Source organism: Gopherus flavomarginatus, chromosome 6 (assembly GCF_025201925.1).
Source record: "Gopherus flavomarginatus isolate rGopFla2 chromosome 6, rGopFla2.mat.asm, whole genome shotgun sequence".
NCBI classification, from domain to species: domain Eukaryota; kingdom Metazoa; phylum Chordata; order Testudines; family Testudinidae; genus Gopherus; species Gopherus flavomarginatus.
In genome coordinates, this window is record NC_066622.1 from 44,230,689 (window position 1) to 44,247,042 (window position 16,354).

Sequence of the window (16,354 nt, forward strand, 5' to 3'; positions counted from 1 at the left end):
TTGCAATTGCAATAGCTATGCCTATGTAATTTTGTGTTTATACATAAGCATCACCTAAGAAGCCCTAAGACACACTTTCAGTGAAATCTGAATGGCACGCAACTAAATTCCCTCAAAGCCCATCCTACCAATTGTTTGTAGCTTTCTTAACTCTTACTAAAATAAAAAAGCTGCCTCCTTGGAGAAACACTGTTTTCAAGACAAACATGCCATTAATTTAGGTACTGACCCTGCACTGAGGACCTTGTGGCCAGACCCAGAGCTTTGCAGGGCCCCAACAACTTTTGTGAGACTCAGAACAGGGGCTCACTCAATTGGAAGCAGCTACAGGGTTGGGATTTTGATCAGTAACTTCCAGATGTAGGAGTATCTATTATGTTCTGGGTTTAAGTTTGAACAAGAAAGGTTTTTAAAAACATTTCTAGTTTTAAAAGGTTGATGGTGGCCTGCATAAAGTGTCCCTAATTTGCACACAATACCTCAGCAACGCTGTTATGGAAAAACTCCACAATCGCATTTCCTTTTAGCCCAGCCACATACTGAAGAGATGAAGATATTGGAAGATAAGCTGGAATTTGGTTATCTTCCGTAATTTTCTGCATCAGAAATTCAGATGGATATAAAGATGATAGCGTCAAACAAGGCTTGCAAAAGCTAGGAGGCAGAAGAGACCAAGAAACATCATGTCAGAATGCACACTCAAAAACTGTAACTAACAAGTAGAGATGCAGAGTTTTTTCCCCACATAAGCAACATTCATACTTTAAAGTCTATTCTGTAGTTCATAACAGAGATTTGTGTGTTTAATAGCAGCATATTATATCTTGTCTCAATGGAGTTCCTGTTCACTACGTAAATTATTTTACTTTAACACCTCTGTTGTTTGCTTTCCTTTTACTAGGTTTCAGGCAAAATGCAAAGCTTCCTTTCACAAGAGCATACAATAGGTTGTAAACATAAAGCCGAGCAGCAGGTATGAACTGTCAACTGATTGTATAATCCTGTATCCAGAGTGAAAGGATAGACACTACAAGTATTAGGGGCCTGATTCTCATACACCCAGGTCCTGCTGCACTGTTAAACGTAAGTTTCCAGTAACGCTGTGCTGGTTAGGCCACGTTAATTTCAATGCTGCACGGTATGTATTTTAAGGGAGTCAATTACCCTGCTGTCTGGCTGTGTCTGTTTTTTGAATCCAAGAGGTGATTTCTTACTGATTCCAAACTGTTGGAAGCTTTCAAAATAACTATAGTTTTAACATCCCGCAGAAGTGTCCTCAAAAGACTGTAGATTCTTAGAAAATGGAATTTTTCATGAGGTAGAACAAATACTGCTGTAACAAATTTGTGTCCAATGAGTAACTCTAGCACATGTCCATCTGAAAATGACCCTTTCTGCTGGATGGGATGATTGGTCGGATGCAACACAACAGAAGCCAGTGGAATCCTGCTTAGCTTGAATACATTTTTTGCATCTTCTGAGTCTATACATTTAGATGGCATTACGTTAAAATCAACCTTTACTATGTGCAAATGCTGGGGTGTCAGAAATATCCAACAAGGATGGAATGCATAGTGACTCTGTTCAGCAGATTTATACAATGTGGAATAAAGTGCAGAACACAAGGCATGGTCAGACCATGCTCTGTTATCATCCACTGATTCTGGTAGATGCAAGGCTTTCTGAACATCAGTTTTATTACTGTAAACAAGGTAAGTTGGGAAGCAACCTTTTATCTCCATGCCATCTGGTGAAATGTGATAAAATCCCATCAGTTGGTAGACAAATTCTTGCAAACTTGCTTTGCCACAGTACAACGTGGAACTTGATAGCAGGGACGTGCAACTTTGAGAGCAGCATGTTTGTAAACAGGAATAGAAGTCCTGAAGATTTTGGGAGTCCGAAACGACAAACAGGCAGTTGTCATTATTTCTCACCTTGAGGGTTAAACATATTTCTGGTATGAAAAAGCCAAACTCTGTAAGATCTGTATATGGAAAGCACAGTGCTAGTTTCAAGGCAGCTGGAATATGTTGGCAGTTGCCTTTTGGATCTTGATGAGGAATCTCAAACACAGCTACTACACTATCAGTCAAAACCAAACAAGAGGCAAACTGCCTAACTCTTCCTTTATGAACCTGAATAGAAAAACTCCAGAGAACTTTGACTATGTCTATGCTCTCTGCTCTTGTGCTATCTGGAGCTGGTGGGGCAATACCTGACGTAGCACAGAAATCGAAAGTCTGTTCTCCAAGTCCCATTTCAAAATAGCCATCTTCATTATCTGTGAGACTGGAATCACTCACAGGGCTCTCTTTGTATCCTATTTCAGTAGAGGAAGGGGGTGATCTCTGCAAAGCCTCTGCTATCAAGGTGGAGAGGTGCTGGATAAAATCCTGGTTGGTGGCAGTGTATGACATACAGGTAAAAGGCAAGATGATGGTGTTACGAGGGTCAGGCAATGCATCATGTTCTTCATCTGAATGGTCCAAACTTCAGAAACAGAAAAAAACAAAAGTGTAAGGTTGAGTTTAAGAGAAATCATACCTATCCAAGACCTTTTCTACTGTATACCAAGACACTGATTCTCAAGCCTAAACAATCACTTCAAGAGAAAGCGTAACACAGTGTAGTTTGTACAGAATCTGTGATCTTCAGCCACCAATTTCAAACACAAGACTGGTATAACTTAACCCTTAGAGCACTGACAAGTACACAGAGTTCACTTATCTCCTCTTCCTCATTCCTAATAAATTTAATCACCAAACATGTAATGATAGTTTAATCAGTATTAAAGCAGGATCACACCTTGTCATTTGACCACTTCACTATACAGCCACTGAGGCACTTGTGGACTTTTCAAATACACCCCACAGTTCAAAAGAGAACTTTGATGAAATTTCATGAAGAAATTTTCAAGCTGAGAAAAATAGGGCCAGAGTTCCAGAAACGGGAACATGTTCTGCTTTAAAGGCCAAGACTGTGTCCAGAGGCGGACATAGTATCCAGAGACCAACTACTATACCAACTACTATAAGCAAATTTATATTAGAAGTTAGTCATTTTATCTCACCAAATGTGATGACCTCTTCCATATTCTTTTGATAAGTCCAGCAGAGAAGTAGGCACCTACAGAAGTGTCATACAAACTTCAGTAAACATGGGTTTAGTCATAGAACAATATTAATCAACATAGAGTTCTTAAGCTGTTTATAGTCTGTCAGATCAATATGTGGTTGAATCCAAAGGTCTGGCTGGTTTTCCTCTTGCACTACTTGGTAATTAATTTTCACCTAAAGGACCTCATTAGAGGACCTTAAAATATTTTGCCAACATTACTTCAGCAACCTGAACACCTCATGAGGTAGGCAGAAATTGAACCAGGAATAGAACCTATTTCCCCACCTGTAAAATGGTTATTTACCTACCTCACTGGGTTGTTTTGAGACTGCGTATGAAAAGCAGTTTGAGATCTTTGGATGAAGGATGCTATGCCATGCAAAACTTTACTGCAGATGGGTAAAGGGAGGCATAGAGAGATTGAGTAATCTTCAACAAGTCACTTTAAGCCAGTGGCAAATCAAAGGTGCCAGCTGACTCAGCCCCCTACTCAGGAATGCTCCCAACATTGCTTAACAAATGCAAGAAGCTTAAAACTAATGAAGTAATGGTAAAGGAGCCATCAAGAACCTGGAGTCTGGATGGGGAAAACTGAAACCACCCTGAATTTTCCCTATCAGCACCAAAGAGAAACTTTTCCCACCCAGCAGCAAGTAGATAGCTATTCCCCCTCCCCACCCCATCCATCCTACCCTCAAGCAACCAGACAGAAGCGGCAGAGAGAGAAAGAGAGGGGAATCCCCATCCTGCAATCTTATCAGCTAGGTGGATGTTAGTGACAGTGATGTGATACTGACATTATGTCAATATGTCATGGCACTGAACTGCAACTTCACAATGCAAGTACCGTGAAGCAAGCTAAGGACACTACACTCCTGTTCTCTGCAACTCCATACACTATTTGAGTGGTTCTAAAATATTAGAAGGTGGATCAAGCCCTCTAGCACTACAGAAGAGTTATGTTCAGTTCAGGTGGAAAAAACTGAAAGTCAGCATTAAGTGTCCATGGGACTGAAAGTTGTCAGTTACTGAAAATTAGGTCTTTAGTTCTTAGTCCATTAAAGCTGGACAGGTAGTGGCTTTGCCTTTAGCCCTCAGATATCTTGCTTGAAAGTTGAAAACTGATTTTATACCCAATTTATTATAAAAGTTCAGAGTAAAATATTTAGTTTCAGTATTTTACAAACTGAAACCTCTTAATAATTGATAAGTAATTTGGGGCTAACTCTGCTTTGCCCCATTACAACAGATCACATAGTACAGAAATAATCAGATTAACAGGAAAATTCTGCTGTGGATTATTTTAACAAAGTTTTTGCTTCAAGAAAAAACAAATTAAAAACAATTTTTAAACAGAAGACACATGGGAAGAGAATTGCAGTTACCTGATTTCTGTATCTAGAGTCTAGTATTTCAGAGCATCTCTGGGTAACTGTATGGTCTGTAGGAGTCGAACTACTGGATGGCGATAAAATGCTAGCTAGGGCTGTTTTTCTACAAATTATTTCTAGAACAAATACAAATAGCTCTTAAAGAATGTTAAAACAAAACCAAAACACATTATTTAACTGCAACTGTATGACAAGTATTCTTAAAATATCTAAGCAAAACTTGACAAGTGGTCATTAATACAGTAGAGGATAGTTTCATACAATAGCTTGTACCAATCAAAGGAAGTCTGTTTATATGTTGAATTTAAGTCTTACTATGGAGGCATCAGTAGCTGCACTGAGATCTGCACTTAGCCCTGGTCTACACTACGAGTTTAGGTTGAATTTAGCAGTGTTAGATCGATTTAACCCTGCACCCATCCACATGACAAAGCCATTTTTGTCCATTTAAAGGGCTCTTAAAATCGATTTTTGCACTCCTCCCCGACGAGGGGATTAGCGCTGAAATCGACATTGCGAGGTCGAATTTGCGGTAGTGTGGATGCAATTCGATTGTATTGGCCTCCGGGAGCTATCCCAGAGTGCTCCATTGTGACCACTCTGGACAGTACACTCAACTCAGATGCACTGGCCAGGTAGACAGGAAAAGCCCCAGGAACTTTTGAATTTCATTTCCTGTTTGGCCAGTGTGGCAAGCTGATCTGCACAGATGACCAAAAGAGCTCCAACATGGACCGAACGGGAGGTGCTGGATCTGATTGCTGTGTGGGGAGAAGAATCCGTGCAGCAGGCAAGTGGAGAACCCCTTCTCCCCGGCAGCCAGGAACTGTTCATCACCCTGGAGCCAATACCCTCCCAAAGCAGGCTCCTGGACCATGAAGCCAGAGAAGGCACCTCTGGTGAGTATACCTTTGTAAATATAAAAAAGGGTTTTAAAGCGTGTTTAATGTTTAATTTGCCCTGAAGACTTGGGATGCATTCAAGGCCAGTATAGCTACTGGAAAAGTCTGTTAACGTGTCTGGGGATAGAGCAGAAATCCTCCAGGGACATCACCAAGAAGCTCTCCTAGAGGTACTCTAAAAGCCTTTGCCAATGCGGTGGGTGGAGGCCCATTCATGCTGAGCTGTTCATGTTTGGCTAAGAGAGATCTTCCCTGATACTAGCCACGCGGTGAGGGTGGGGTGAAGTATATGTGCTGTGTAATGTGAATCACTTGATTCAGTGTGAAATAGCCTTCCCTTTGTTCTCTAAAATGTATCTTTTTAAATACTACTCTCCCTTTTTTCCCCTCCCACAGCTGCAAATGTTTCTACACTCCCTCTATCATCTCCATTCCAGAGGCTAATGAGCCTAATGTAGGAGCAAACTGACATGCTCAGGCATCTGGTGGAGCTGCAGGAAAGGCAGCAGGAGCACAGATCACCACTGCAGTCCCTGTATAACCACCTGCCCAAGTTCCATATCCTCCTCACCCAGATGCCCAAGAACGCGCAGGGAGGGGAGGGGGCGGAGGAGGCTACAGGCACCCAGCCACTCCAACCCAGAGGATTGCCCAAGCAACAGAACGCTGACATTCAATAAGTTTTGAACTGTAGCGTGGCGTTGTTTTTCCCTCCTACCCTCATCCACCACCGCACCCGGTGCTTCCCTCCTCACCCATCCCTCCCGGGCTACCTTGCAAGTTTTTTCCCCTATTTGTGTAATGAATTAATAAAGAATGCATGATTTTGAAACAATGACTTTATTGCCTCTGAAAGCAGTGACTGAAGTGGGGAGGTTGGTTAGCTTACAGGGAAGTAGAGTCAACCAAGGGGGCGGGTTTTCATCAAGGAGAAACAAACAGAACTGTCACACTGTAATCGGCTGCCAGGCGATTTGCCTCAAACTCCCACTCCACCATAAATGTCTCCCCCTTACTCTCACAGATATTGTGGAGCACACAGCAAGCAGCAATATCAATGGGAATATTGGTTTCACTGTGGTCTAACCTAGTCAGTAAACTGCGCCAACGAACTTTTAAACGTCCAAATGCACATTCTTCCACCATTCTGCCCTTGCTCAGCCTATAGCTGAATTGCTCCTTACTACTGTCCAGGATGTCTGTGTATGAATTCATGAGCTATGGCATTAAGGGGTAGGCTGGGTCCCCAAGGATAATTATAGGCATTTCAACATCCCCAAAGGTAATTCAACTGTGAGGGTTGTTCTCATCTTGGTATTCTTGTGCTTCAGGGCAGGGGAAAGCAAGTCACAAAGTTCCATGAAAGTGCCCTTATGCATGCGTAAGTTTCGCAGCCACTGGGAATCATCCCAGACCTGCAACACTATGCGGTCCTACCAGTCTGTGCTTGTTTCCTGGGCCCAGAATCAGCATTCCACGGCATGAACCTGCCCCATTACCACCATGATGTCCAAACTGCCAGGACCCATGCTTTGAGAGAAGTCTGTGTCCATGTCCTCATCACTATTGTGATTGTGCTGTCGTTGCCTCCTCACCTGCTTTTGCAGGCTCTGCACATAATGCAGGATAATGCACGACATGTTTACAACGCTCACAACAGCAGAGGTGAACTGAGCAGGCTTCATGCTTGCCATGTATGGCGTCTGCAGGAGAGCAGAGTTGCAGCGGAAGCGGTGGATGATGATTGGATGCCACGAGAATAGAGATTTATAAAGAACAACAAGACGACCTGTGAGGTGGATTCATGGCACCAGGAGAGCAGAGTTGCAGCGGAAGCGGTTGTTGGATGACGACGGTTAGCAGTCCTACTGCACTGTCTGCTGAAAGCAGTATGGCGTCTGCACGGAAAAAAGGCATGAAACGATTGTCTGTCGTTGCTTTCATGGACGGAGGGGAATCTGATGACATGTACCCAAAACTACCCGCGACAATGTTTTTGACCCATCAGGAGCTCAAACCAAAATTCCAATGGGTGGCGGAGACTGCGGGAACTGTGGGATAGTTACCCACAGTGCAATGCTCCGAAAGTTGATGCTAGCCTTGGTACTATGGTTGCACTCCGCCGATTTAATGCGTTTAGCGGGGACACAAACAATCAACTGCATAAAATCGCTTCCTGAAAAAAAAAATCTACTTCTATAAATTCACCTAATTTCGTAGTGTAGACATACCCTTACAGCAGGGCTTTCAAACAAATGATTGAAGTTAGCCTCCACATTTGGTACAATAAACTCAGTAGTAATCTGAATAATGTATTTTAAACATTTATTGGCTGGTACAGCAAAACTGAAAAATGCAGTGCTTCCTTTGCGATTTTCTCTCACATCTTTATGTTCTACTAGTTTACAGCTACAAAATCTCACCAAATCCAAAACCTTCACATACACACATACTCAGATAGCTGAAATGTGGCTGGTATCCAAAATATTAATCCTAAACCGTTATTTTACCTGATTCAGAATAGCTCATTTGAGTTACATAAGGATTAGCTGTCCAAACTACATTGCCTGAGTGTGTATAAGCAAGGGTTGTATGGGAAGCTCCATGTAATATTAATAGTGTTTATTCACATGATATAGCGGATCAATTTTTCAATGCTACCAATGATAAGGATTGTTTCTTATCAGCACTTCATATAAATACTTTTAATTAATTATTAGAAACAAATGGACCATCTATTGATATTGTAATTCTTGATGTGAAGTATAGGACTTGCACAGAAGTTATGGATGTAACTTTCTAGATCGACTTTAAAAAGATCATAAAGTCAAATCAAATATTCTTTCCCAACTCAGATGAAAAAAGTTATTTCCTCAGGGGAAACACTGCTCTAACTACGTAGGGAACAAAAGTAGCTAAGAGGCCACTAAATCATCATTTCTGGTATATTGTTTCCTATCTAGCTACTTACATCTCTCCCGTAAGCAATTTACTGCAACATTTAATGTGATTTATATATCATGGAAACAGGTGGCGTCTTGAAAGACAGCAAGAATACAGCTCATAAAAGCAATGTGTCAGGGACTGTAGTTCAGTTCTTGGTAGTAACAAGCTTAACAGTTAAACTGATAATTAGATTGCATATTTCAAAATTTCTACCTAGAATTCTTAAAATCAAGCGAGATTTTAAAATATCCCCTTTCTGGATGCCCAAATACTTACAATTATTAAGTCTTATAAACTGATCTCAATAGTAGCCAGCTGTGTTATTGGACTTCTTTTCCAATATTTTTTTTTTTAAATTTTAGCCTTTACCATCTTGTTACTAAAACAACTTACTAAAGATTTAAGGTAAATGAATTGTAATCTTTTCACTATCTTTCTTGCAGCAAATTTCAACAAGATGACTGAGCACTTCTGTCAATAAGTCCATAATTTAACATACTCCTAATCATTTACAATAACAGGAAAAAGAATAAACCTAAATATTTCCCAGAACTTTTTTAAATTCCAATTTTTGTCAGCTATTTCCCACCTTCCTTTTACTTCTTCATGGATGCCCATCTAAAGCTACATGTTGATATATTATAACAAAAACTCCACTCTCAAGCAATGACCTAGAATATGGAATACTTTAGTACATGGAAAAGCAATTACAGAATCAAAATACCTAACACAAATTAAGTAGCAGCTGTCCAGAGTTTAGAAAAATTGATTGCATTTTAATCTGTAGATTACAAAAGAAATCTAAAATAGATTGAAAGGTTAGGTGAAGTACATAAAAAGGTAACCGAGTCTGCTTCTGCTTTGATGTGTCGATTCCTATATTGGTCACATACAAATAATCATGTGAGTGCTATCATAATGATCTTTGCCTTCTCATAGAAGATGATGTTGGGGAAACCTCACGAGATTTTGCAGAAATGCTGGTAACATCTTGTTCTTTCCCAGAATGGGAGCACGAGCTTTGGACACTTCCACCTCCCTCACCCGGAATAAAATGTTTACAGGAAAAGGGTCAACTGCTTCCCATCCCAACCCATACAATTGACGTACTCTCTTGTTTGCAATACCATCTTAAGGAATTAGAAATAGTCTTAACCCCGACCATTTGTTTCCATTTAATCATTTTCTGTGTTTCTAACTCAAGTGAAGCGAAAAAAGCTCAGTGATGTTCACTTATCCTCAGTCATGCATCAGCATTCCTGTAAATCAGCAGGAATGAGCACAGCTCTATAAATAGTGTTAATGGCTGCTGCAAAAGCAGTACACAGAGCACAAAGCCTTTTTGTGAATGCCACATTTATGCAGTGGGTTTGTTTTTATGAACATCTGTCAAAAGGATTTTGGCACAATGGGTATACTGAGATCACAGGGTTAGAATCAGTGTGATAGCCCTCAAGTTAATATTGTTACTACTTATGTTTTTCTCTGTTCCCCTTCTTTTTCTACCTTCTTTCAGGTTTCCTGACTTAACTGTGTCTCCTGACGAAAAGCAATATGGGAACTACCACCACATCAATTCCCTCTTAATATCCCAACACCAAACAGGGAAGAAAAGCCATTTTAAAGCATTGCTGTACATAAAGGTTTGCCATTAGGGCACTAGAGATTTATCTACATTAGGAAAAGCTGGATGAGTAGTCCTCCACCAGTGGTTTGAGCAGGATTAGATACAGTGGTAAAATGATTTGCAACAGGTTTATGCTACAGCTACCACAGTTACCACCACCAGAGGAAAACTACAGGTCAGAATTTTGCCAATATAAATATAGCTTAGATGTCTGGGACAGTACCCATTTGCCTTTACGCTTCAACTGATGCTGACAAAGCCCCATATTTAGTATATAAACTTCATGTATATCAATGCAGCCTAGAAAAACAGGACCAAGAGGCCCAACACAGCAGCACGATACATACATGATTACCTTGGCTGGAGCTGACAGGACGAGGCAGAGAAGAAGAGGAAGGATGAACAGTAAGAGAAGAACAGTTTGATTTGGAGCTGGCAGCAATGAGCCTGGAGTCCTCACTGATCTAATAAAGAAAGTATGTAGTGGTTAAAGGAACAAGAATCTAGCACCACTGACAAACATGCAGAGCAAATATTAGATCCCAAGAACTCAAACAAATCCACATAATCACATGGCTTCTTTTCTGTGAAAGCTCAGCTGTCATGGACAATTTTCAGTTCACATCCATTAAATTCTGTTATTTTATTTTCTGTTACAGTGAAATCCTATTATAAGAGTCCATTTTAGAAAATGCCATTTTGATTATACTGATAATATTAACCAGTTGTTATATCTTGACTGATGGAACAGTGCATTTCACAAGTTAGATGAGTGACTAAAAGAACAGAGCAACTTCTGCTAGTTCTTCTAATGCCAACTCTGGACAGTCTGGTTATACCTGGCCTCACAGTCACAGTCAAAAGTGCAAACCTGAAACATACTTTAACTACAGTTGAGAAGTACTCAGGATATGTCTACGCTACAAGAGGTGGGTGTGCTTCCTCTGTTCATGTACACATTTGCACTAGCTCTCACTGAGTACAAATGGCAGTGTAGCAGCTGTAGCTTAGGTAGCAGAAGCACAGCTGAGATACGCCACGTACAAAAGAGTCAGAAACTGGTGGGTAGTCACTCTGCTGCTACCAATGCTACCACAGACACATTTCTATTTATACCTGCACCAGCTCAATGAGAACAAGTCTGTGTATGTGTACCCGCAGAGGTGGGACAGTTTTGCTTGATTTTGTTTCTCCAACAAAAAAAATCAAAGAAATCCCCACCAGTGCCAAAAGGGAGGGACTTTTAGAAAATTATTTTAATACTTTACTGCATAACCAGTGGAAATTCTTTTTAGTGATCATTTTTGAATGGACTTTACAACTTGTAATATGGACCAGCACAGCTGTGCTTCTCATCAAGTTAGCCACTCTGTATATTGTGAAGTCATTCTATCTATCCCTCCTTCTCCCCATCTGCCAGACCACCACAGAAAGGAAGACATAGAAGACATTACTGAAGTTAAAGGAACAGAACAGGAAAAATGTGCAAAATTGCTGCATTTAAAGTGCATCAGACATTAAAACAAGAAAGCAAAGCATGTTTTGTAGAAGTTGTTACAATATAGATACTTCATTAGTAAGCCAAATAGATCCAAGAGTAATTTAACATCTAAAGTCTTTTTTTTTCTCCAAGCATCACATTGTTCATGTTTTACTTTACATGGTTTCTAGCCCCTGATCCTCCCCCTCTTAAAAACTTACCTTCTTATCAGAGCTATTCAGTTTGTACTTAACCTCCTTTGCTTTTTGAATAGCTTTCAGCACTTCTACAGTGTCAAGTTCCTTTTCTGTGGTACTGATATTATCCAAACAGACCTGAAGAAAATCCATAAAGACAAATTGCTTGGTTAAGCCTCAGCAGCAATACTGAAAGAATCATGCACTGATTGAAGCAAGACACTGCCGCTATTTTAAGATGACCACTGACTGTTTACACTAATACAAACATTTAAAATAATCTGGTACCATAATGACAAACTAAGTACATCTGTAGGGTTACTTTTCATGGAAAACCAGACCTCCCCACCCTAACTCCCAAAGGACTGAGACAAGTTTTAATGTAAGTTCAAAAGTGCCAGAAAAGCTATTTTCACGCCTTTGTAGCAAAAACTGTGTTCAAATGTAAAGGTGCTGCTTCTCTACCCACACGAGGTTTTAAGTTTTATTCCCATAACTGACCTTGTCAAGAGTATGTTGGTTTCATTCTCTAAAATAGAAAACATCTACAACACACAGTAAACATTTAAGGGAATTTTTGCAAATTTAACAGCTGTGCAAAAAAGCTGAACTAGCCACTTGTTTTCTCTACAGATTTTTAGAAAATAAAAAGATTGTTAGGTACTGAATTCAAATAAAAATTCCACATGGCTTACCTCTGAGGCTCTGTCCCCAAATTGGGCTAGCACTTTGGTCCTGTAATCAGGAATGATGCTCAAAGGATTGTTGGATAAGACCACCTTTTCTAAACATGGAAGGTTTCCTATATTTCTTATTTCGTCAATCTGAAAGTATTTGCATATAAATATAAGTGTCACTCAAATTTGCATTCTTTGAATGTGAGCATATGTGTAAATGTGTAGACTAAAGTATATGGTGTATACAACAGGAAGACTATAATAATGCCACAAGCACAAAAATCTAGTATATCTGTATTTTAACTTTGAAACCAATTCTAAAGTTAATTTTATTGTTGCAATGAAGCTAGTCATTTACCTGATCTATTTTGTTGCTGCTAAGATCCAGATTGACTAGCGAGTACAGTTTGTTAAGACCACATAGCCTTTCCAGAAGATTTCCTGCTAAATTCAGAGTTTTGATGTTCCCAAGTTTTGTATGAACACCTTCCAACGATGTAAGTTTGTTGTAGGATAGGTCCAGATGAATGAGGTTGTAAAGATGCTGCAACACCAGAACACAACAGCAGCATCACATACCAATTCAATCAAATTAAACAACATCTATTGGAGACATTGTGCTAAGGCTCATCCCAGCTGTGTGCAAGATTACATTGCACACTAGCCAGCATTGCTAAAAAAAATTGTGTATGGTATCATTCATCCACATGGGCCCATGCAGGGAGGGAGAGATCCCCCTGGCTCAGTTCTACAGACCCACATTGCCTTCACTGCCAGCTGGTTGCTATGCAAAGTGATAAGAACTGCAGGGGAGCTGGTGAAACAAGAAAAAATACAGGAGAGGGAAAATGGAGGACTGAAAGTAGTATATGGTGGAGCATGGACATGGAGGGAGCCACCCCAAATTGTTTTTAATAATGTCAGAATGTAATCTTTACAGTTAATGCACTATTCATGAGAAAGGCAGCCAATACCCGAGTCCAAACGAAGCACCTCTGTGCTCTCACATCCCAAGACTTTGGAGACAAAAGTGAATCCTCAATAATGTCACTGACCTGTAAATTCTCTACTAGTGACACATTATTGTGACTCAATTCTAGGAATTCAATCTTCGGAATTAGTTTCTGGAAGAAAAGAAATGGTTTTATGCAGTAAAATGCCCTTTTGCGTCTGTCAATCAGCCCACATTTGCGAGGCTGTCAGCTGACTAATGATTAAAAAAGGCATATTTCTATGTCCTGAGTCTCTAAAGTAAAAAGAACAAAAACAAAAAACACTCACTCACTCACACAATATGGTAGTTCAGCAATCTAAGTGGCACCATGCACTTCTTGAAAAAAACATTAGCTCTACTTTGAGAAGTGAGGTCAAGTTCTACTTGAAATTCTGGCTTCATACTCCAACTAATGGTCTGTCTCCCAATTAAGCCATTCATTACAGCCCAAGTTCATTTGAGATGTAGCGATAGGTATTTGGGTTATGCAGCAATCCGGATAAAGCTAAAAATTGCAAGAGTCAGCTCAAGAGAGGGTTTTGGAGTCTTCAGCCATGGGATGTTGTTCCGGGATGGATTGCTAGGAAGAGATGGGATCCACCTAACGAAGAGAGGGAAGAACAGCTTTGCAGACACGCTTGCTAACCTAGTGAGGAGGGCTTTAAACTAGGTTCACCGGGGGATGGTGACCTACACCCAAAGGTAAGCAGGGGAGTGAGATACTGGGAGGAAATACAAGGAGGAGGGTACAAGACGGGAAGCATCCTGATTCATACTAGTTATTTTAGGTGCATGTACAAACACAAGAAGCCTTGTAAACAAGCAGGAAGAATTGGAAGTCCTGCCACAAACAAGGAACTATGACGTGATTGGAATAACAGAAAGTTGGTGGGGCAGTTCACATGACTTGAGCACTGTCATGGATGGGGATGAACAGTTCAGGAAGGACAGATACAGGAGGAAAGGTGCAGGAGTTGCCTTATATTTAAGAGAGTGGTATGATTGCTCAGAGCTCCAGTTTGAAACTGGAGAAAAGCCTGTTGAGAGTCTTTGAGTTATGTTTAGAGGCAAGAGCAACAAGGGTGATGTCGTGGTAGGCATGTGCTATAGATCACCCGATTAGAAGGATGAGGTAGATGAGGCTTTCTTCGGACAACTAACTGAAGTTTCCAGATCACAGGCCCCAGTACTAATGGGGGACTTCAATCACCCTGACATCAGCTGGGAGAGCAATACAGCAATGCACAGACAATCCAGGAAGTTTTTGGGGAGTGTTGGGGACAACTTCCTGGTACAAGTGCTGGAGCAACCGACTAGGGGTCATGCTCCTCTTGACCTGCAGCTTACAAACAGGGAAGAATTGGAAGGGGAAGTAGAAGTGGGTGGCAACCTACACAGCAGTGACCATGAGACAGTTGAGTTCAGGATCCTCACAAAAGGAAGAAAGGAGAGTAGCAAAATACGGACCCTGGACTTTAGAAAACCAGACAAACTCCGTTAGGGAACTGATGGGCAGGAACCCCTTGGGAAGCTAATATGAGGCAGCAAGGAGTCCAGGAGAGCTGGCTGTATTTTAAAGAAGCCTTATTGAAGATGCAGGAACAAATCATCCTGAAGTGCAGAAAGAATAGCTGACCAGTTTGGCTTAACAGTGAAATCTTCAGTGAGCTTAAACTGAAAAAGGAAGCTTACGAGAAGTGGAAATTTGGACAGATGACTAGGAAGGAGTATAAAAATATTGCTAGAGCATGCAGGGATGTAATCAGGAAGGCCAAGGCACAATTGGAGTTGCAGCTAGCAAGAGATGTGAAGGATAGCAAGAAGGATTTCTAAAGCTATGTTAGTAACAAGGTGGTCAGGGAAAGTGTGGGACCCTTACTGAATGGAGGAGGCAACATAGTGACAGATGATGTGGAAAAAGCTGAAGTACTCACAGACAAGGTCAGCTCCTAGGCTGCTGCACTGGGCAACATAGTATGGGGAGGAGCTGAGCAGCCCTCAATGGTGAAAGAACAGGTTAAGGGCTATCTAGAAAAGCCGGACGTGCACAAGTCCATGGGTCCAGATCTAATGCATCCCAGGGAGCTGAGGGAGCTGGATCATGTGACTGCAGAGCCATTGACCATTATATTTGAAAATTCATGGCAATAGGGGGAGGTCCCGGATGAATGGGAAAAGGCAGATATAGTGCCCATATTTTAAAAAGGGAAGAAAGAGAATCTGGGGAACTACAGACCAGTCAGCCTCACTTCAGTTCCTGGCAAAATCATGGAGCAGGTCCTCAAGGAAACAATTTTGAAGCACTTGGAGGAGAGGAAGGTGATCAGGAACAGTCAACATGGATTCACCAAGGGCAAGTTATGCCTGACCAATCTGATTGCCTTCTATGATGAGATAACTGGATCTGTGGATATGGGGAAAGCGGTGGATGTGATATATCTTGACCTTAGCAAAGCTTTTGATATAGTCTCCCATAGTATTCTTGCCAGCAAATTAAAAAAGTATGGATTGGATGAGTGGACTATAAGGTGGATAGAAAGCTGGCTAGATTGTTGGGCTTAACGGGTAGTGATCAATGGCTCGATGTCCAGTTGGCAGCCAGTATCAAGTGGGGCCAGTTTTATTCAACATCTTTATCAATGATCTGGACAATGGGATTAATTGCTCCTTCAGCAAGTTCACAGATGACACTAAACTGAGGGGAGAGGTAGATAGGCTAGAGGGTAGGGATAGGGTCCAGAGTAACCAAGATAAATTGGAGGATTGGGCCAAAAGAAATCTGATGAAGTTCAACAAGGACAAGTACAGAGTCCTGCACTTCGGAAAGAAGAATCCCATGCATTGCTTCATGCTGGGGACCGACTGGCTAACAGCAGTTCTGCAGAAGAGGACCTGGGGATTACAGTGGACGAGATGCTGGATATGAGTCAGCAGCGTGCCAAGGCGGCCAACAGCATATTGGGCTGTATTAGTAGGAGCATTGCTAGCAGATCAAGGGAAGTGATTATTTCCCTCTATTT

The 16,354-nt window shown here is 41.1% G+C and overlaps 1 protein-coding gene across 8 annotated transcripts in view; it reads right to left on the reverse strand.

The window, feature by feature from the left end:
* The window catches only part of NISCH (nischarin), a 63,644-nt gene that overhangs the window by 9,326 nt on the left and 37,964 nt on the right, over window positions 1-16,354 (reverse strand). For 2 of the 8 annotated variants that reach the window (XR_007774993.1, XM_050957718.1), the window contains exons 9-17: window positions 13,396-13,464; window positions 12,699-12,884; window positions 12,359-12,487; window positions 11,688-11,801; window positions 10,342-10,450; window positions 4,506-4,627; window positions 3,074-3,129; window positions 1,165-2,493; window positions 480-654 (exon numbers count right to left, since the gene is read on the reverse strand). Coding sequence is in view for 7 of the 8 variants with exons in the window: in XM_050957718.1 (XP_050813675.1) it covers window positions 480-654; window positions 1,165-2,493; window positions 3,074-3,129; window positions 4,506-4,627; window positions 10,342-10,450; window positions 11,688-11,801; window positions 12,359-12,487; window positions 12,699-12,884; window positions 13,396-13,464 (2,289 nt within the window). In the remaining variant the exon portion in view is untranslated. Of the gene's footprint in view, window positions 1-479; window positions 655-1,164; window positions 2,494-3,073; window positions 3,130-4,505; window positions 4,628-6,234; window positions 7,312-10,333; window positions 10,451-11,687; window positions 11,802-12,358; window positions 12,488-12,698; window positions 12,885-13,395; window positions 13,465-16,354 lie in introns of those variants that run through there. The other 6 variants (XM_050957719.1, XM_050957721.1, XM_050957723.1 and 3 more) reach the window with 6 other exon arrangements.